Raw genomic sequence first — 22,332 nt, 5'->3', positions numbered from 1 at the left:
TGACCGGAATGGCGGCTGCAGAGCTGTCTCTGGTATTTTCTATGTGGTGTAATGGCTGTGATTGGTCCGTCGTTCCGACGGACCAATCACAGCCTTTTGGGGGCAGGTGGGGTGACACCAGTGTCACCCTTACACCCGGTGGTGATTGGTGCTGTACTTAACAGCACCAATCACCAACGATCCCTGTGTCACCGGCGAACGTTATTCGCCGGTACACAGAAAACGCTGTAATTGGCTGTCACAGCGATCGCCAATGGCGGGGGGCATCGCTGCCCCCCCTGGGCAATGAGGGAAGATGTCTGCTGTCAGGGACAGCAGACATCGTCCCTCTGTCACCGCGTCTCTAGACGCGGTGACAGTTACAAGTCGTACATTTATGCCATGTATCGGGAAGTACATCCCGACTATGACGTAAATGTACGTCAAATGTCGGGAAGGGGTTAAATATGTATGAAAGTAGGATCTCTTTTCATACACATGGGTCTGTTTACTAAGCCTTGGAGAGCGATAAAGTCAAGAGCGATAAAGTGACAGCCAATCAGCTCCTAGCTGCCACGCACGTTACAAGCTGTGTTTGAAAAATGACAGGCGCTGATTTTTGTGTACTTTGGGCCTAATTCAGACCTGTTGGCAGGACATATTTATTCTCAAATTAGGCAAAACCATGTGCACTGCAGGTGGGGCAGATGTAACATGTGCAGAGAGTGTTAGATTTGGGTGGGGTATGTTGAAACTGAAATCTAAATCGCACTAAGAATAAAGCAGCCAGTATTTACCCTGCACAGAAATAAAATAACTCATCCAAATCTAACTCTCTGCACACGTTACATCTGTCCTACCTGCGGTGGACATGGGTTTGCCCATTTTGTACATTTTTTTGTACAGCGATCAGGTCTGAATCAGGCCATTTATCTCAGACACTTTATTTCTCTCCAAGGCTTAGTTCATAGAACCCTTAATACTTTGCACAGAACTGATTTTCTTTTCCCCATCCAGTCTCGAAAAACAGTGATGTTATGGTTTCTGGGGGTACACATTGAATCCCCCCTCTGACTGTAAGCTTCACTGCCACTTTTGTGCCCTAGAACGGCATGTGAACAGCACTCTGCAGTGTATTCTTGATCACAAATGTGCAAAGGGGAATTTGAGTTCTTTGTGAGATGGAATGCAGCATGATGGACTGAGGATCAGTCCCACTGGAGACCAGCTCTGCTGCACTCTGCATGAGAGAGAGCATGATGCCACTAGAGATGGAAGATAATGTAACAATGTGGACATTTGGACACTGTGAAAAGCATTAGTGGTACTTGAGGATTGTGGTTGGGAACCCATAATGTATATGACCTACATCCCTCAAAGTTCTTTGTTCATTGGTTCTGGTAGCAAGACTGTAGAAAGGCCACAAAGCAGAGATATATGTATAAGATAGTTTGAGTTGTGCAGGCTAGGATTTACTTGGTTCTTATCTCAGAATTGTCGCATGTTTGGATTTTAGCAATTGGCTATCAACTGTCACATATTTTGGATAGCCAATAAGATCTCTCTTTGAGATCCCAGTAAAACCGAATCTGCACATCTGTAAAAATAGTATCTTTTTTGCGTTCAGTTCCCATGTGTGAACCTACGCAAGTATGTCACAGCATTACTGTATCTTAACACAGTCCAAGCACAACAATATCTTATTACGGTTTTCTTTATTAAAATAATAATTATTCCTTTTGTATTGCTATACAAGTCTTTCAATTGCATCACAATGTTTGTCTAATGATATTATTTAACTTCTATAATATCTGTGTAACAATGCCTATGATATCTATATAACACCTTATGCCAGAAGTTCTCAATGCAGTCCTCCATACACCCCTACGGTTCAGTTTTTAAATATATCCGTAGCTCAGCACAGATGGTTATACCCAATTTACTTGGGTACTAATTAAATCACATGGCAAAGCAAGGATATATCTTAATCCTGGATTATTGGGTTACCTTGAGGACCACATTTGGGAACTTCTCCCCTATGTATGTAACCTCCTTGCCATATGTCCAATATAGTCACCTTCGTGTTTGACTAGCCATAGTGTGCTGGGGAGAGGGGGAAGTGTTTATTTGGGATGGGAGAATATTTACTGGTTCCAGGGGTTTATTCCAAGCAGAAGAAAGCATGTGGTACTGGGTCAAGGTTTAGGAAAGGCTGGATTGCCCTCCTCTTGTTATATATGACAGCACAAATACTTGGGCACATACAGTACACGTGCTACTGTATGCTCAGACACTGGGCCTATGTATGGTAGAAGATACACAATTACTAGATGTAGAATTACAACATTCGGTACTCTTTACCTAGAACGGCGCCCGTCGCGGGCATCGCGGGTACATTTATGCCTGCCCGCGACGCGACCGACGCGATGCCCGCGATTTTCCCATTGAAAACCATGTTAAACCTGAAAAATCGCGTCGGTCGCGTCGCGGCCGGCCATAAACGTACCCGCGATGCCCGCGACGCGATGCTCCCGATTTCCCATAGGAAGCAATGTTAAAAGCCGCGATGGACCCGATTTTAGTGTTAAATGCCTCAATCCACCCGATTTGGCCATAGGAATCAATGTTAAATGGGCTACAGAGCCCATTAACCCTTAAATGTCCCCCCAAATTTTTAACGCCACCCCACGATCAACGCCAACCCGAAGCGTGGCGAGCGCAGCGAGCCCGCGAGGGGCGGCGGTACGCGTCCTCCGACCTTTTCATGCCCTACTATCCACGTCGGCGTGGTGTGAGAATAGAATAGTGTGGCGAGCGCAGCGAGCCACCGAGCCCGAAGCGTGGCGAGCGCAGCGAGCCCCGCGAGGGGACGCGGATACCTTCACAGGTAAGCGCGTCCCCTCGCGGGCTTCACAGGTGTCCGTGGCCACGCGGACACCTGTGAAGCCCGCGAGGGGACGCGTATAACTGTGAAGGTATCCGCGTCCCCTCGCGGGGCTCGCTGCGCTCGCCACGCTTCGGGCTCGGTGGCTCGCTGCGCTCGCCACACTATTCTATTCTCAACTCCACGCCGACGTGGATAGTAGGGCATGAAAAGGTCGTAGGACGCGTACCGCCGCCCCTCGCGGGCTCGCTGCGCTCGCCACGCTTCGGGTTGGCGTGGATCGTGGGGTGGCGTACAAAAATTGGGGGGACATTTAAGGGTTAATTGAGGCTATTTGGGCTCTGTAGCCCATTTAACATTGATTCCTATGGGAAAATCGCGGCCATTGAGGCATTTAACGCTAAAATCGCGATCAATCAGGCTTTTTAACATTGTTCTCTATGGGAAAATCGCGGTAATCGCGGGTACCCGATTTTGATGTACCCGCGATTTACCCGCGATTTACCCGCGATGCCGCGATTACCGCGATTTTACCCGCGATGCCCGCGATTTCAATCGTGGGCGCCGTTCTAGGTAAAGAGTACCCAACATTCTTTGTGGCAAAACAATAAAATGTATCCGATCTAGCCACAGTGTCACTTTTCTTATGGTCATCTGGGAAGATATTTATGGTTTAGTCATCTCAGGTTATATGAAATGATAAATTCACCACAGAATAGTGTTGTAAGTATTCACATGTTTTATTATCAAATAGGTTAACAAGGCATACATTTAATATAAATAAACAAGCTTATTTGAGAAGAACCCAGCATGGTATCTTTAAGATCTATCTCAAAAATTCTTCATTAGGGAAGGCTTTTCTCTGGGTGTGGTATGGGGTTCCGACAGTCGGGATCCCAACAGTCATTAGCCCGACGTCAGGATCCCAACTGCCCGGACTCAGACAGCATGGCGAACGCAATAAAGCCCCTTGCGGGCTCGCCACGCTGCGGGCTACGTGAGCCACCTATTCTATTCTTATTAGGGAAAATAAGCGTTTTGACAGTCGGGATCCCGACGTCGGGTAAATGACTGTCGGGATTCCGACTGTTGGGAACGTGTCCGGCACCCTTTTCTCTTGTATTTAATCTAAGGGACACTTAAATAACATGGGGTATAAAGGGTGTCATTCTAGGAGAAGGCACAATGTGCCAACTGCCATATTTACAAGGGTTCTTCGTAGTTATTTTGCTGTGTGTGTGTGTGTGCCCTAATGGAGTGTGCATCATATTACCTGGACTGGTGTGCATAGAGGGGGAGAAGGATATATATCAGACCAGGATACGGTCATTGGGTCGACAGTCATTAGGTCGATATGAGTCTAGGTCGACATGGGGTTTTTCAAACTTTTTTGAGCTAACGTGCCGACAGGCGGTATTTCATGCCCTACCATCCACTAGGGCGCGGTGGGAGAAAAAAATTGTGTACCGCGTTTAGCGAGGCACCATGCCCGAATCATGGCAAGTACAGCGCTATTTTTTAATGTCCATGTCGACATTCGGCTCCAAAAATGGTGACAAACCCCATGCCGACCTTTTAACCCTGTCGACCTAACCCATGTCGACTTAGACTCATGTTGACCTTCCTGCATGTCGACCTAGACTCATGTCGACCTAATGGTGTTGACCAACATGCTGGTGACCTAATGATCCACACCCATCAGACCTTACCACAGGCCGTTTCCCAGTTTCATCTCAGTTGGTTGATTCCTGCCCTGGGGCCAAGATATGGCCTCTTGACAGTGGCTATACTCTTGATTGTCTTGACATTGAGCACTGCAGATCTATCATGATAGCCCTGATTCTTGATCAAATTGTGGCCCCTTCTACTAGAGTGGTGAATGTCTCTCGGTAGGTATGACACGTTGCCGCTGTGGAGCAGTTATGAAAAAACGCCAATTTTTTCATTGGTTCACATTTGTAAACTTCTGGTTATGTAGTTTTTTTATTTATTCCAGAGTCACCAGCTTTGCGCATTAAGTTTTGCATGCAGCCATAGCAAAGCATTCGGTCTACCAAACATTTTCCTTTCTTTTAATGATGACATCATGGTAGCCCATTTGAAAGTATCTGTTTCATATCTACCATAACTGATCAAAAGTTTAGTTACATTCATTGGGATTCAAATTTGTAATTTTTAGGTGTGTTCCACTAGTGTTCAAGAACATAAAGCGAAGTGTGGCTCATAATTATTGGCTAAAGTTGGTGAGAGAGAACCTGGAGCCAAAGTAATGATCTGAGGCATTAGCCAAACTAACATAAAAAATACCTCCTATATCAACGGTTCTCAAACTGTGGGTCCTGACCCCAAAGTGGGTCCCGACCTGCTCAGCATGGGGTCGCGACTCCCTGTTGCTGACCATCAGGCTGATGACTTTTCTAATCTCAGTAAGTGATTCAGGGAGTCTGAAAGATCTCTTGAATCGTCTGTTATTTAAGACTTCCCAAATAATTTTGAGCCTCCGCAATGCTGCCATGTATGTGCTGTCTGCTGACTACACATGTGACGTGATGACCTTCTGCAGTAACTTGCTGGGGTCCTGTCATTATTTTTATTCTCTGATGGGGTCCCAGAGCAAAATAGTTTGAGGACCCTTGCTCTATATTATACTAAACTCTTACATGTAACAACTTGATAGTGACATTACTTCAATACTCAATAGCTGTTTATCTACAAATGATTGTATGCTGGATAATGTCTCTGTTTTGCAGGTTACTTGTTATGGAGGAAGCACATCTATTGGTCAGTGGAGGAATAATCCTGAGGCACCTAGTAACAGATTGGCAATTGGGAACCAGCAACAACCAATTTATCTTCAGGTCGTTGGAGGTGTAAACCAGCAGCCCTACCAAGAGCAACTTACACATCAACCAGAGTCTGTGGACAGGAGCAGAGAGCACTCATATCGTAGGCCAGAGGTCCTGCGAGCACTGGATTGTGCTGATGGCAGAAATCACCAGAATCAGTCATCCACTGTAAGTATTGATGCATTTTTCAACTCTCATTTCTATTTTCTACTAACTGCTGATATTACCATGTGTCATGTTTAAACTATAGCCTTAGGAAAAACTGAAACATTTGTTTTGGGAACTAGATATTAGGAGAAACTGAAACATTTGTTTTTGGAACTAGATATTAGGAGAAACTGAAACATTTGTTTTGGGAACTAGATATTAGGCGAAACTGAAACATTTGTTTTGGGAACTAGATATTAGGAGAAACTGAAACATTTGTTTTGGGAACTAGATATTAGGCGAAACTGAAACATTTGTTTTGGGAACTAGATATTAGGCGAAACTGAAACATTTGTTTTGGGAACTAGATATTAGGCGAAACTGAAACATTTGTTTTGGGAACTAGATGTTAGGAGAAACTGAAACATTTGTTTTGGGAACTAGATATTAGGAGAAACTGAAACATTTGTTTTGGGAACTAGATATTAGGCGAAACTGAAACATTTGTTTTGGGAACTAGATATTAGGAGAAACTGAAACATTTGTTTTGGGAACTAGATATTAGGCGAAACAGAAACATTTGTTTTGGGAACTAGATATTAGGCGAAACTGAAACATTTGTTTTGGGAACTAGATATTAGGCGAAACTGAAACATTTGTTTTGGGAACTAGATATTAGGAGAAACTGAAACATTTGTTTTGGGAACTAGATATTAGGAGAAACTGAAACATTTGTTTTGGGAACTAGATATTAGGAGAAACTGAAACATTTGTTTTGGGAACTAGATATTAGGCGAAACTGAAACATTTGTTTTGGGAACTAGATGTTAGGAGAAACTGAAACATTTGTTTTGGGAACTAGATATTAGGAGAAACTGAAACATTTGTTTTGGGAACTAGATATTAGGAGAAACTGAAACATTTGTTTTGGGAACTAGATATTAGGAGAAACTGAAACATTTGTGGTGGGAGGTACTTGTTGAAAGTGACATAAAGATCTAGTTTTAAGGAAATGGATCATACAGGTAAGAATAATGATCAGACGGTTTTCCTGTAAAATTCATTCGGGACAGCACGGCTTGTCGGACATAGCTAGCGTTGGTTCTATTCCAATTAGGGCATTATCCTTGCACAGTTTTTATGTCCTCTCCATGGGACCTATGCAGCAAGCTTCAAAAAGTGATACAGCGAAGAGTGATGAACAACCAGCCAGTCAGCCCATAAATGTCATTGTTCAAACCTGGTCTGCAGTATGGCAGTTAGGAGCTGGTTGTTTAACACTTTTTGAAGATTGGTGCATCTGGCCCAATGTGTGGTTCTGAAACATACTGTTAGGTTAATATCAGTGGTATAACTTGTGTAATGTAAACTAGGCTGGGAAAAAAGGATTGATGTGAATGGTTACAAATTCTTTGTAAAAGATAGTTTTTTGGTGCTGTGTTAATAATAATTCTTGAAAATATTACTACACTATTTGCAGTGTGTTTTTACCAAGAGATTGTATTACTGGGTTTCATAGAATTTTCCTTTGCAGTTTGCAGACATGCAAGAAGACTGCAGTGGGGAACAGCAAAAGAAAAGCGACACTCTACAGAAAAAAGTGTTTGATCAACAGCATAATGAGACTCTACAGAAGGAACCTTCTGTACAACAGGAAAGGAAAGATGAGACTAGAAAGAATAATATGCCTGAAGTTCCAAAAAGGAAAAACGAAGTTACGGTGGAGAAATCTGTCATGCAACAGAAAGATGAGAATCGAGAAGAGGAATCCTTTGGGTCACAGGATACGGAAAAGCCTCTATCCAAAAATGTAGACTTGGATAAAACACCTGTTCCCAATGACCGTGAACAACATTATACTGCTGCATACACTGAATGCAAATCAAATCACACCGGTGTTGAAACCCTGAAGAGCATTTCTTCAGTAACTGTAAGTTGTAATGGGTAGGTTTTATATGTATTATTGGGTGACAAGTTCTTGCACTTACCCGGCCTAGTTTTCCTCACACTGGCCCTCATTCTGATTGAGTCGGACGGCTGCGTGTTCGGACGGCCAATGTATTGTATTTGCGCATGCGCACGTCCGAATACGGCGTGAATTCTGTACAGAAAACGATCGGTCGGAACAATCCAAGCAGTTGGTGGAGAGGTGCGTGAAGGGCTGTTTGGGCTCATTACCATATGCGTACGCCCCGCGTTTCATGGGTGTTCCCATGAAAACACTGGGCCTACATATGGTAATCCGTTCGTGACACACGTGTGGGGGACGGGGGACAGCTGGCATAACCGGATGCCAGCTGCCCGCCCATATTTCGCACGGAGAAACGTCCGAGTGGTCTGGAGCACTCTGAGCTGTCTGACCAGTCGTCAACCATCGGAGGCTGAGGGAGGTTCCCACAGATGGGGGAGTTGTTCACATGAAACATCCACTCGCGGTCCGTTAGCTCGTCGTCTTACCGCATTCGGACGGTGTGAGCGATCCGTGCGGTAGGCGGGGCTAAGAACACTCACTGGCCGTCCGAAAATACGCATCCGTCTGAATCAACTAGAATAAGGGCCACTGAGATGTGCAGGAAAACTAGGCCGGGTAAAAAGGATTGATGTGAATGGTTACAAATTCGGTACTTGTGAATTATTACGGCGCCCAGTTTACCTATGTACGCCGGCATAGAGATCGCGATGATAATAGTTCATTTTCACTGCTCGCCTGGCCGTGGATCGCATCGCATCGAATGTGATGCGATTTAGCACACCTCCACTATCCACGGCGATGCAATGCAATTTTAGCACATCCACACTATCCATGTCACCCCGAAGCATGTCGATCTGATGCGGAACGCATCCTCCCAACCTTTTCATACCCCCACTATCCACGTCGGCATGGAGTTGATTTTATAAAGTGTGGCAAGCCACCGAGCCCAAAGCATGGCGAGGGGACGCGGAATACATGTAAAGTAATCCGCGTCCCCTTGCTGGGCTCGATACGCTTCGGGATCGGTGGCTCGCTGCTCTCGCCACACTTTGTATAATCAACTCCACGCCGATGTAGGTAGTGGGGGTATGAAAAGGTTGGGAGGATGCGTACCGCGTCCCCTTGCGGGGCTTCCTGCGCTTGTCACAGTTCGGGGTGCCGTTGATAGTGGGGGTGTGCTAAATCGCATTGCATCGCCTTGGATAGTCCTGGTGTGCTAAATCGCATCGCACGCAATACGATCGCATGTGATTTGCTTGCGGTTCGAGCCGTGGCCAGGGGTGCAGTGAAAATGAACTAGTAGCATCGTATCGCACGCAAAATTGCATGCGATGTGGTCTCACTACGCAGAATAGTATAGTATAGTTTTTTGCGGCTGTGTAAAGATCATTTGTTAACAATAATTCTTGAAAATATTACTACACTATTTGCAGTGTGTTTTTACCGAGAGATTGTATTACCGGGTTTCATAGAATTTTCCTTTGCAGTTTGCAGACATGCAAGAAGACTGCAGTGGGGAACAGCAAAAGAAAAGCGACACTCTACAGAAAAAAGTGTTTGATCAACAGCATAATGAGACTCTACAGAAGGAACCTTCTGTACAACAGGAAAGGAAAGCTGAGACTAGAAAGAATAATATGCCTGAAGTTCCAAAAAGGAAAAACGAAGTTACGGTGGAGAAATCTGTCATACAACAGAAAGATGAGAATCGAGAAGAGGAATCCTTTGGGTCACAGGATACGGAAGAGCCTCAGTCCAAAAATGTAGACTTGGATAAAACGTCTGTTCCCAATGACATTGAACAACATTATACTGCTGCATACACTGAATGCAAATCAAATCACACCGGTGTTGAAACCCTGAAGAGCATGGTAAGTGGCTACATTTCTTCAGTAACTGTAAAGGTGTCCATACATGCTCCGATGCGACGGGTCCGATGTGTACTTTGAGATGCGCGCTCCCGCTGCATCTCATCGTACAGTACAAAAAGTATGTGCTGCACATACTTTTTGTACTTGCTTTTCATCGAATCGCATTGCATGCACAAGGCATGCGATGCGTGCTATTTAAGCTCAAAACCGACGCCCGCATCGGAGCGTGTATGGGCACCTTAAGTTGTAATGGGTAGGTTTTATATATATTATTGGGTGACAAGTTCCTTGCACTCCACTGAGGTGTGCAGGAAAAATAGCAAAATCACCTGTTGGATTTTTTTTTTTTACAACGCAGACCTTTACTTTTAAATTTATATTCTACTAGCTGAAGTAATCAGGTTTCTTCCCACCTCCATTTCTGTCATTTATTTTAGTTAATTGATTGTTTCAGTCAGTTATTCTAGCTCATTATAGTTTTCATCCAAACTCATCCAGTGGCAGGCACAGAATATGCTCCCTGTGTGACCGTTCTAACAGGCCGCACAGGGAACTCAACCCCCTAGTACTGTATGTCTTCTGAGGTCCAGTGAAGTTTTCCCCCAGATCCATCCAGTGGAAGGCTCAGAACAGTCTCTTAAGGTCAAAGTTGTGGCCAGTGTACACCAACGGGAGGTCCAACCAGAAAGCAAATCCTCCTAAAACCTGGCAAGGATTCAACTGGACTACTTCGCAGTGGTTTCATCCCATTCGGGGCAGGGGTGTCCGAATGCATAATCAGACACAGACAGACAAACAAGACCATTTAGTTTTATTTTTTATGGTAGTACTGATTGTAATTATAAAATATATTGCTGCATTAATTATATTCATTTTTTTTAATTTCAAGATTCAATTGTCTAATATAATAATTAAATGGAGCCAGCATATTGAAGACAATGCATAAGCCTTGATCTGATGCTTAGGATAGTGGTGTTCTCAGAGCAAAGTGGAATATGCTGGCTCCATTTAATTATTATATTAGACAATTGAATCTTGAATTTTTTTTTTATATAATTAAAACAGCAATATATTTTATAATTACCTATTTAATATCCCATGTAGTAAATATAACCAATATTTGTATTTACATAAAATAGATTTTTACTAAATCCTTCCTTTATAATGGGTAATAAAAATGGGGATCTATACAGTCATCCACCCTAGTGTGTGGTCTTGCAAAGCTTCTTTTATTTAAAATGATTATTCATATTGTTTGTAATGCAAAAACGCAACTAAATTAAATAAAGCAGACAGTATCTTCTAAAACAAAAACAAAGCAAAGACATTGTCTATATGCTGAAGACCGACCCAAGGAGCCTGTTCTTTACTGTTCTACCTTTTGGAGTTTGTGCAATTTCAGAATAAATTAGTCTCCAGGGACAGTGAACAGCCTGGTGATGGTAAGTTTGACCATTTTTAGAAACATCCACCGCTGGAGGCAGCAGTGCTGCACTACTGACCAGAAAAAGACCCTGTTCCTGTTGATTGGATTCTGGTAAAAAAAAAAAAAGCAGCATCGGTCTCCTGCAGTGACTCTATAGCCCCTGGCGGCCTTGTCTTAAGGTGCCCACACACTAGAGCGATTTCCGATAAATATATCGGCCGATTTTTTTGTTTTGTTTTGTTTTTACTGTTAACCGACCGAAAATCGGCAAATATCGGTCGGATGCGTGCTCCCCCGGATCTTTTGCTAAATCTTCTGATCTTACGTGCTGCATGAAAGATCAGAAGATTTAGCAAAAGATCCATAGGAACGCACATGGGATCTTAAAGGCCCCCATACATTAGCCCGACTTGTCCTAGGGACAAGTCTGACCTTATTTCCCCGGGAGGTTTCACACATGATGAGGCACTTGATGTGCCAAGTTTTGCATATGATAAATCGCCATGCGATATATCATATGAAACTCCCGGGGAGCTGCAGGGGGAGAGCCGGGCAGAATCAGCGGGCGAGGGGCCGGGCATAGTAAGCTGTCAAATAGGCAGCGGGCGGGGGGCCTTGGAGAGCCGGGCTGGGGACACAGAGGCAGCGCGCGGGGGTGGACACCGGTGAACAGACGAGGGAGCTGGGCAGGAGGATCGGGGACTCACTCACTCTGCACTGCAAGCCAGGGGAAAAAAACAATACAAATGAATGGGAAGCCAGTGATTGGCTGAGAGCTCTCTCAGCCAATTGCTGATTGGCTGAGAGCTCTCTCAGCCAATCACTGGCTGCCCATTCATTTGTAATGTTTTTTTTTTTTCCTTGCAGATGCAGAGTTGTCCCCGGTCCTCCTGCGCCCGGCTCCCTCGTTAGTTCACCGGCGTCCACCCCCGCACGCTGCCTGTGTCACCAGCCCGGCTCTCCTGCACCCCCCCCCCGTCCCAGCATCTGCCACCGCTGACTGCCCGGCTCTCCCCCTGCCTGGCTCTGGCGTCCCCCGCCCGGAGGCTGCACATAAGATTTAGGAAATCTTATGTACAGCCGGTCCGATTGCCCGACTCCGATCCGATGTGCACGGGACCGCACATCGGATCGGAGGGGATGTCAAAACATGCGATTTGGGCGGATTTCATGGCCCGATTCATCCGAATCGGGTGAAATCGTGCCCAAATCGTATATAGTGTATGGGGGCCTTAAGAGAAATCTTTGTTAAAGATGTGTGCTTGCCTGAAGTTTTTAGTCCAGGGCGGACAAAAGATTTCAATGCTAATTTATGCGCACATCTTAATATTGCAGATCTTTCTAGTGTGTGCGCACCTTAACAGGCAAAAGGCAGGTGCAGAGCAGTGGACAGACAGACCACTACAGATCAGGAGATCAAATCTGTCCTGAGACTGATAAGGTGCCCACACACTAGAAAGATCTGCGATCTTAAGATGTGCGCATAAATTAGCCTTAAAATCTTTTGTCCGATCTGGACAAAAGATTTCAGGCAAGCGCACATCTTTACAAAAGATTTTTCTTAAGATCCCGTGTGCGTTCCTATGGATCTTTTGTTAAATCTTCTGATCTTTTGTGCAGCACGTAAGATCAGAAGATTTCACAAAAGATCCACGGGAGCGAGCATCGGCCGATTTTCGACCGATTTTTGACCGATTATCGGTAAATATCGGCCGATATATCGACCGATTTATCGAAAATCGGCCAATCGGCCCAAAAATCGTTCTAGTGTGTGGGCACCTATAGACAGTGGACAGAGAGGAGGCTGTAACGAGCTGTGGCTGTAAATACCAAAGGGACATCTCATTATTGTGAAGATAATGATGCCATCATGTTGGTTGAACTACAGGTCGGTAGCCACACACCGCTCATCGCTAGTCCTTGCAGTTACCGAAGAAGAACAGTTAAGGTGCCCACACACTAGAAAGATCTGCGATCGTAAGATGTGCGCATAAATTAGCATTGAAATCTTTTTTCCGTCCTGGACAAAAGATTTCAGGCAAGCGCACATCTTTACCAAAGATTTTTCTTAAGATCCCGTGTGCGTTCCTATGGATCTTTTGTTAAATCTTCTGATCTTTTGTGCAGCACGTAAAATCAGAAGATTCAGCTAAAGATCCACGGTAGCGCGCATCGGACCAAAATCGGCCGATTTTCGACCGATTATCGGTAAACATCGGACGATATATCGGCCGATTTATCGAAAATCGGCCCAAAAATCGTTCTAGTGTGTGGGCACCTTTACTTAGAATGATTAAATGCTGCAAGCAAGGACAAGCTAAGCTAAGCAGAACTGCAACTTTAACTAGCCATATAAAGTGCAAGCCATAGGCGTGCGCAGCCCATTTTCTTAGGGGGTGCACCATTGGAGGGGCGTGTCTATCACTGCCTACTGGGCGTGTCTATCACTGCCTACTGGGCGTGTCTATCACTGCTTACTGGGCGTGTCTATCACTGCCCGCTGGGCGTGTCTATCACTGCCCGCTGGGCGTGTCTATCACTGCCCGCTGGGCGTGTCTATCACTGCCCGCTGGGCGTGTCTATCACTGCCCGCTGGGCGTGTCTATCACTGCCCGCTGGGCGTGTCTATCACCGCCCGCTGGGCGTGTCTTTCAATGCCTATTTGGCATCAATGCAAAGTAAATAGAAGGTGACTTATTTATGTATATACAATTCAGAATGAATTATTCAAGACACATATATACTAGAAGCAGGTGCAGTGCGCGTCATAGGAGTTTAAAAAATTTACACTGTAATGCCTATTACACATAATGCCACACACTGTAATGCCCATTACACCTCACACCCTGCTGCCCCTGACATGTTACGCCACAGACCATGATGCACATTACACTTCACATCATGATGCCCATTACACATTATGTCACACACTGTGATTGATGCCCATTACACATTATTTGACACACATGATGCCCATTACACATTATGCCACACACCGCAATGCCTATTACATATTATGCCACATAAATGCTGCTTACCTAGATGCTCGTTGCTAGGAGTTACATGCTTGATACCAGGGAATTCATGATTGTTGCCATGGGGGATTTCATTCTTGTTGCCCAAGGGGAATTACATGCTCATTGCCCAAGGGGATTACATGCTCATTGGCTAGCGAAAGATTACATGCTCATTGCCCAGGGTGGTTACATGCTCATTGCCCAGGGGACACTCAGTGCCCCGGGAGACACCGTCGCAGACACAATCACGGCCGCCGAACTATGTATCAGGGCGGAATCATTTGAGCTGGACCAGAAGGGACATTGGTTAAACACGCCCTGGTGGCCAACTGCCCCCCAACACCAACAAAGCAGTATGGAAAGTGCCACCAATTTGAAACAAACAGGAAGCACTTCACTGTAGATTTAAAATACAGCCACATACATACTGTAACATGCCTCTGTCATCCATCCATCCACATACATACATACATACACACACACACACACACACACACACACACACACACACACACACACACACACACACACAGTACATATATATATATATATATATATATATATCCGTACAAGACTGCCGGCACTCACTCCAAGCAAATATTCCAACTGGCCCCGGTGCCTGACGAAGATTATAATATACCATATACAAAAAACGGCACTCAGGAGGCAGGATACATCTGGTTTCAAAAACTTGGTGTATTAAAGCATGACACCCAGAGGACAAGCTTTCGGGGGATTAACCCCTTCTTCAGGTCACAACACCTACAGCAATGAATGTTAAACAGAACATACCTTTTATACCCTGTTGCTGTATCCTAACACCGCTGCAAGACACGCCAGACGCCGCCGGCCGGAAGTCAGGAAGTGACGCACTTCCGGATAGACACCCGATCAGGTCGCTAAGCAACCATCTCAAGCGTCTCACTCCGGAAGGCGCACAGTCCCGGCCCCAGCCGCAGTGTCATCGGCATATGCACATGCAGATGAGTGTTATGGAAACCAGCAAACAAAGTACGCCACTTACCCCACTGAAGCGGGATCCCACCTGTCAGGAGAGATATCCATTCTTCACCGCACGCCAGTGCAGGACGCAGAAGGTGGTTGCTAAGCAACCCACACCACCACATTCACCTAGGCTGCTGTATAAATGTCGCTCAACCTCCAGCAGGGGGCACCCGGACCTGGGGAGGAGACGTACCACAATATTACACACATATAATTTACAATAAACAATTATACAACAATGACATAATATATCATAGACAATATATAGAAAAAGAAAAACAGAGAATACATTAATCCAAGGAGATATGAATCAGACAAAACTATTCCAATTAAATTTTTCGTTTAACCCATTGGGGTAAATGGTATTTAACCGCAGGATCCATCTTGCCTCCAGCCGGAGCAAAGATTTAACCCGATCTCCCCCACGCATAGATTCCTTCACCTGGTCAATCATAAAATATTTCAATGCAGATAAAGGATGTCTCATGGCCTTGAAGTGGCGGGCAACCGTTTGGTCATTCTCCCTACCACCCAAGGCAAGACTAATTGCAGACCTATGCAGGCCCATCCGTTCTCGAAAACTCCGAGACGTCTGGCCTACATAGTATAGCCCGCATGGGCACACAATCACATATATGTATATATATATATATATATATATATATATATCCTCCATCAATGTCACATACATGCATACACACACACACACACTACATATATGTGTGTGTGTGTGTATATATATATATATATATATATATATATATTTCTAACCATATACGGCCTCTGTCAAACCTACACATATTCCCCCACCCCCAGGCTCCTACTAGGAGTTCCATTCCCCAACAGTGAAGAGCATTTTACCTTTGGCGTGGGGGTCTACTGCTCTCTTCTGCTGCTGCCACCACTTGCTCATGATGCGGGTGGCCTGAATGCAAATATGCAAACGCTTCTGGAAGGGCCGCACACTGCTCCATGTTGTTTACGCCGGCTCCTCAACGTCGCTGGCATGTTTCATGCTGGTGCTTGTAAGGACAGGAGGGCATGGGGGGATGGGGCACGGACGGCTACTGGTGCCTGATGGATGCGTGCTACTTCTCCCCTTCCATCCTCCCTACCTCCCGATAACTGAGGAAATTATATTTTTAGAAGGTGCTGGGAAAAGGAGGCTGCTGTACATGGGTGGGTGGGCTGCAGCGGGGACTAGAATACGCGGTCGCAGCCGCACCACTGGTCAGTAGCCAGCACGACCGAGCCGCATCATCACTACTGCTGCCAGTCAAAAGGAGGTGCTCCAACCTTGCCGGTCATTAGGAGGTGTCTGTGCACCCCCCATGCGCACGCCTATGGTGCAAGCTATTTATCAATACATACCTTCCTATTACTAGTTGTCCACTACAGTTTGAAGATAAAGTTTATAAAGTACCATGACTGAGCTGTGCAAGCAAAAACGTCTAGTAGTAGTGTTCATTCTAGCACCCGCTATCTTTAAAAACCCATGAGTTCCTCTTCCCTGCCTGGGGTGTCGCTGTCTGCAGTAGTGCTTCTAGCACAGTGTGGTTTGTATATCAGCACTGATATGCAAACTAGACCTGTGCTAGAAACACCACAGCAGACAGTGACACCCCAGGCAGGGAAGAGGAACTGCATGGGTTTTCAAAGATAGTGGGTGCTAGAATGAACAATAAGTAGGACAGTGTGAAAACAACAGACCGCATTGAGCTGTGAGTTGATCTAGAGCAGTGGTCTCCAACCTTGGTCGGGGTGTGAGCTGCTACTTTTGAAAAATGAAATCTCTGTAAGAGCTACTAAAATTTTTAGTAAAAAGAGGCTAATAACCAAATGTTTCATAGAAAAACAATATATTTATTTAAAAATGAATACAGACAGTAACAAAGATATATCATGTTGACTAATTTTTATGAAATTAAATCACCCAAAAACCCTCTGCACTACTGAGTTGTGCCAATATAAGAGTTGGCTATTCCTCAGCGTGCATAATATGTTTGCAAAACGTATGTACAGCTGCATTTTTTTATTTACAGTTTAATATCAAACCATTTTTAATGAGATGGTGACACTCCAAATTTTCTATGATCGTTGTAAAATTTGGCTGGGGACTTGAAACTCCCATCCGAACACAATTGTCAACATGTTCATTAGTCAATATACAACAAATGGTGTCTGTAGATGGCGCTGCAGTCCCTCCTTCCAAAGTTGATAAAATCTATCACCAATATGGGAACAGTCCACCAATCTTCCGTCCAGTCGTGTAATAAAGATATTGGACTGACCTGGGGAAAATTCCCTATGTGCATGTAGCAGTTTCTTTATACTCCTCCCGACCTCTGCATACACAATGTTCAGACAAAATCCCACCAAACAGGAAACCCTTAGAGATGTGCACTCACCAAAATCAAGTGCCCTATGTGCACTGAAAGGTTTCTTTATGGACGACCCTTCCTCTCACAGGACACAGGGGGACAGCTGACTTCAAAAGTACTTGTAAGGATCCAAATTTATTTAAAAAACAATAGATAAAAACAGATAAAAAAGTGGGAAGGGAATCCCAGGGTGAGTGGTGGTCTGGGTACTTTCCAATCCGGATGGAAGGCCACCCAGTTGCTGAAGATCACACACAGCACCAACCAACAAACCTTTGGGATATTACCTTACTCCTCCAACCACCAACGCGTTTCGGGCTCTTTTGAATAAGCCCTTTTTCAAGGTGTGGAGGACACAACCACCTAGCCGGTATATATACCGGTTACAAGTATCACATGTATAGGGCTATTACCAAAACATGGAAAAACATGAAATTATACAAAGTTAAAATCAATTAACAATAAATCCAAAAAACATATACATTCCATATACATATAAGAAGGTTTAGACATCCAGCGAAAAAACTAATAAAGAGCGGACTTACAAGTTACTCAAACATCGATATTGCATATGTATTAGATCTTAGTCCATTTGCGGTTTTACCGCTAGCTCAACGGGTCACAGCTGACTCGTTTGTCAGTACGGTGTTCACCGCGCTTCCGGGTATGTAAGACGCGTATCGCGTCATGATGCGTCACTTCCGGTGACGTTTGGAACGCAACGTGATGTTGTAAGACGCTTCCTGGTTAGTAATGCGTATCACACGCTGGATGGAGATAGTTGATGGGCTTAGTCGAAAACACAAGGCTTTCAGAACGGAAGTGGGAGCTCCCTTTATATTCATCTCTGTGGCATATTTTACTGCCACTTTGGTTCCGCTCAGTTTCCATCGTCCATATGTATGATCCAAAACGTACAGACAAATAGATAAAAGACAGTTTTAGTATTATGCCCATTTAGTGTCAGTTGGTAACAACAAGTTAATATATATAAAACCATCATAATTTCATGTAGATACAAGACTTTAAAAAGACAATAATTATATATAATAAAAAGACAATAAATATATATAATAAAAATATATATATTAAAAACCAATTATTTCATAATGAGACATAAAAGAGGTTTTTAGAAAAGGTGGTAAACATAGACTTTATAAGAAGCATTTTAGCTCGAATCCCACATTTAGACCATCTGGTTCGATGGTTTTTAATGCATATATGGTGCGCATTTCTTCTTGTGATAATTTTTTATCTCTATCATTGACTCTCCAATGATCTGACACAAGTTTGATGCCACAAAAATTCACCAGATGCTTAATGTCACTGCCGTGTACCTTCTTAAAATGCAGGGACACATTGTGAGACTCCACCCCCTTCGCAATATTGCGAACATGCTCGGCCCACCTTACTTTTAATTGCCGTGTGGTCTTACCAATATATACCTTTTTACATGAACATTCTAACAAATAAACGCAGAACTTGGTATTGCATGTAATAAAATCCATGATATCGTGCATCTCATTAGTATGCGGTGCACGATATTGTTGAACAGCCTTTATTGTACCCTTACATGCACGACACATGCTGCACGTACCGCAGCGGAAAAAACCTTTAGTTTTAATGTGATTTAGTGGGGTAGGGGTATTAATTGCACTCCTCACCAACTTGTTCTTGAGGTTCTGTGCCTTACGATAAATGAAGGTAGGTCTTTCTTTAACCACTTTTTTGAGAATGGGGTCATTTCTCAAAATACCCCAATGCTTTCTGAAAATTTGTTCAATTTGTCTAGACTGGCTAGTGAACTTTGTGACGAAGCATACTCCTAAATCTTTTTGTTTCTTAATAGGAGCCATAGCGGTTCCGTCACCTCTTTGTAGAATGGCTTCCGAACCTTTAATCATGGCCTCTTCAACCATATCAGTACGATAGCCCTTTTGTTTAAACTGGTGGCTGAGTTTTTTAGCATGTACCTGATAGATCTCCAAATCAGTGCAATTTCTACTGATACGGTTGAATTGGCCATTCGGAATGCTCCGCAACCAATTATTATGATGGTTGCTACTAAAGTCTATGTAGGAATTACTATCTGTTGGTTTTTCATAATTCCTGGTTTTCAAACAACCATTATCTACATAGATTAGGAGGTCCAAAAAACTTAGCTCTTTCTGACTAACTTGAAATGACAAGAGTATATTAAGCTGATTATTATTCAAATTTTCACAAAAATTGGTGAGGGACACAGTATCACCCTTCCACACGAACAAAATATCGTCAATGTAACGGCGATAAGTGACCAGGCTGGCGTCCAGGTGGGGCTTACTCCAGATGTTAACTTCCTCCCACCATGCCATAAAAAGATTGGCATAACTGGGCGCCAGCCTGGTCCCCATCGCCGTCCCCCTAAGCTGCAGGAAAAATTGACCATCGAACCAAAAGTAATTGTTCTTTAAAATAAGGGATATACCTTCTAATATAAAATCCTTAAGGTCCGTGGATGTATCTTCCCTGTCCAAAAAGAAACCAACAGCCTGAAGGCCTAAATCATTAGTCAACCTGTTCCTGTATTTGCTCTTCACTATCTTCATTGTTGAAAATGAAGACTCGCACAAATAAGTTGAGCAAAAATAAGATTTTACACGAAGTGCGACTCGACCCAGAATTGGATATTTGCCTTTCGGAAGAAGGGGCCAAATGGTGGATCCAGAGGCAATACTTTTCACCGAAAGGTCACTTTGCAGTGCTACAATTTCCATTTCTGTTGATGGCATATCTTCCTGAAACTGTTTTTCAATAAAACTGGACATATGCTCAATGTCAACTTCCTTAAAAGGGGATGAAATAAACAAGAGGCTCAATTTTTTTTTAAATTCACTGAAACACCACTGGAACTCCTCTGTTAGGTGGGTAATTATTTCACTATGACTTTCAAATGAAGGACTTGAGTTTTCTTCCATTTGGATTTCTTCTTTCAAACAAGGGAAATGTTTCAGATCTCCTTTCTGGAGATTCATCTCCCAGAATTCAAGTTTCTGGCGAAATGCCTGGATGTCTGATATCATCTTGGTAATATCCTGGTCTCTTCCCTGCAGCTGAAGATTAAGTTCATTCAGTTTTCAGTTATGTCGACCAGAAAACCAAAGTTCTGTTTCCACTCAGGATTTTCAAGTTCAGGGATGTTTCTATTACGTTCCTTGAAAAATAGGATGATGGCTCGTACGACATCTTTGAAACGGCGCAGGACTTTGGCCTTACTCAGCCAACTTACTTCTGAATTTAGTAAAAGATCTCCATACTGGCACTCCAGCTCATCAGCCAGGACTTTAAAATAAGCGTCTTTGGAGAGCATGGGCTCTAATTTGATTTACAATTTGTATGACGAGCCTCATAATTTCATTTACTTTAACCCCTTCCCGACATATGACGTACATTTACGTCATATGTCGGTTGGGGGTGAATCAAGCCAGCTCACGGAGTGAGCTGGCTTGATAGAGAGCAGGTAATGGCTGTATATTACAGCCATGTCCCTGCTCTCACGGCCACGAGCGGCGAGTTCGCCGATCGCGGCCGTTTAACCCTTTAAGCACCGCGGGCAAAGCGCCCGCAGTGCTTAAATAGCTGATCGGAGGGGGGGGCGCCCCCCTCCGGCGCCGATCGGGGCCCCCCGCAGCGCGATCGGAGGGTGCCGATCGGTTGCCATGGTAGCCAGGGGTCTAATGTAGACCCCTGTGCTGTCCGTGTATTCATACCTATTACATCCTGCCTCAGGCAGGATGTAATAGGAAGTGCAAAAAATCACTACGTTCAGCCATAGAGCTCTATGGCTGAACCTAGTACAGGCGATCGCGCCCCCTAGTGGTCAAGTACACTAGGGGGCCTTGTAGTAAAAGTAAAAAAAAAAAAAAAAAAAAGTTTAAAAATAAAAAAAAAATAATAAAATATTAAAAGTTCAAATCACCCCCCTTTCCCCATTTCCCAAATAAAAATAAATAAATAATAAAAAAAATAAACATATTTGGTATCGCCGCGTTCCTAAAAGTCCGATCTATTAAAATATAACATTAGTTATCCCGCACGGTTAAAGGCGTAAACGGAAAATTATCCCCAACGCCAAAACTACGCTTTTTGGTCGCATCGCCTACCCAAAAAAAAATAGCTAAAAGAGATCAGAAAGTCGCCCATATCCCATAATGGTATTAATTAAAAAGTACACTTCAGCCCGCAAAAAATGAGCCCTCACCCAGGTCCGTAGGTGGAAAAATAAAAAAGTTATAAGCCGCAGAACATGGCGACGCGACGCAAATTCGAAAAACCGTAACATTTTCTATTTTTTTTTTTAGTGGTAAAATGTAACGAAAACTATATAAGTTTGGTATTACCGGAATCGTAACGACCCATAGAATAAAGATAACCCATCATTTTAAACGAACTATGAACTCCAAAAAAACCGTAACCAGCGCAAAATTGTGGAATTGCGTTTTTTTTTTTTTTTACCCCACATTGAATTATTTCCTGATTCCCCAGAATATTATACGGTATAGTAAATGGTACCATTAGAAAGTACAACTTGTCCCGCAAAAAAAAAGCCCTCATGTGTCTATATAGCCGGAAAATTAAAAAAGTTACGCTTACTTGAACACAAGGAGGAAAAAAAAAAAAAAAATTACCTTAAAAGGCAATGTCGGGAAGGGGTTAAGGAACTTTGCACACAGTGACTGCTGGTGAATTATGCAGTGATATGTTATAAACTTTGGAAAGCTGGGATCCTCCTTACATAGTGCTAAAAAAAACATTATTGACACCT

General features: G+C 43.8%; 1 protein-coding gene across 9 annotated transcripts in view; it reads left to right on the top strand.

Moving 5' to 3' along the window:
- The window catches only part of CLCC1 (chloride channel CLIC like 1), a 112,229-nt gene that overhangs the window by 52,906 nt on the left and 36,991 nt on the right, over positions 1-22,332 (top strand). For all 9 annotated transcript variants that reach the window (XR_014454424.1, XM_083156836.1, XM_083156841.1 and 6 more), the window contains 3 exons: positions 5,614-5,877; positions 7,391-7,786; positions 9,316-9,699. Coding sequence is in view for 8 of the 9 variants with exons in the window: in XM_083156836.1 (XP_083012962.1) it covers positions 5,614-5,877; positions 7,391-7,786; positions 9,316-9,699 (1,044 nt within the window). In the remaining variant the exon portion in view is untranslated. The remainder of the gene's footprint in view (positions 1-5,613; positions 5,878-7,390; positions 7,787-9,315; positions 9,700-22,332) is intronic.

The sequence above is a fragment of the Crinia signifera genome, chromosome 8 (assembly GCF_055691185.1).
Source record: "Crinia signifera chromosome 8, ASM5569118v1, whole genome shotgun sequence".
In the NCBI taxonomy this organism is placed as follows: Eukaryota; Metazoa; Chordata; class Amphibia; order Anura; family Myobatrachidae; genus Crinia; species Crinia signifera.
The sequence above is the reverse complement of the archived record's forward strand: the minus strand, read 5'-3'. Positions and strand labels throughout refer to the sequence as shown.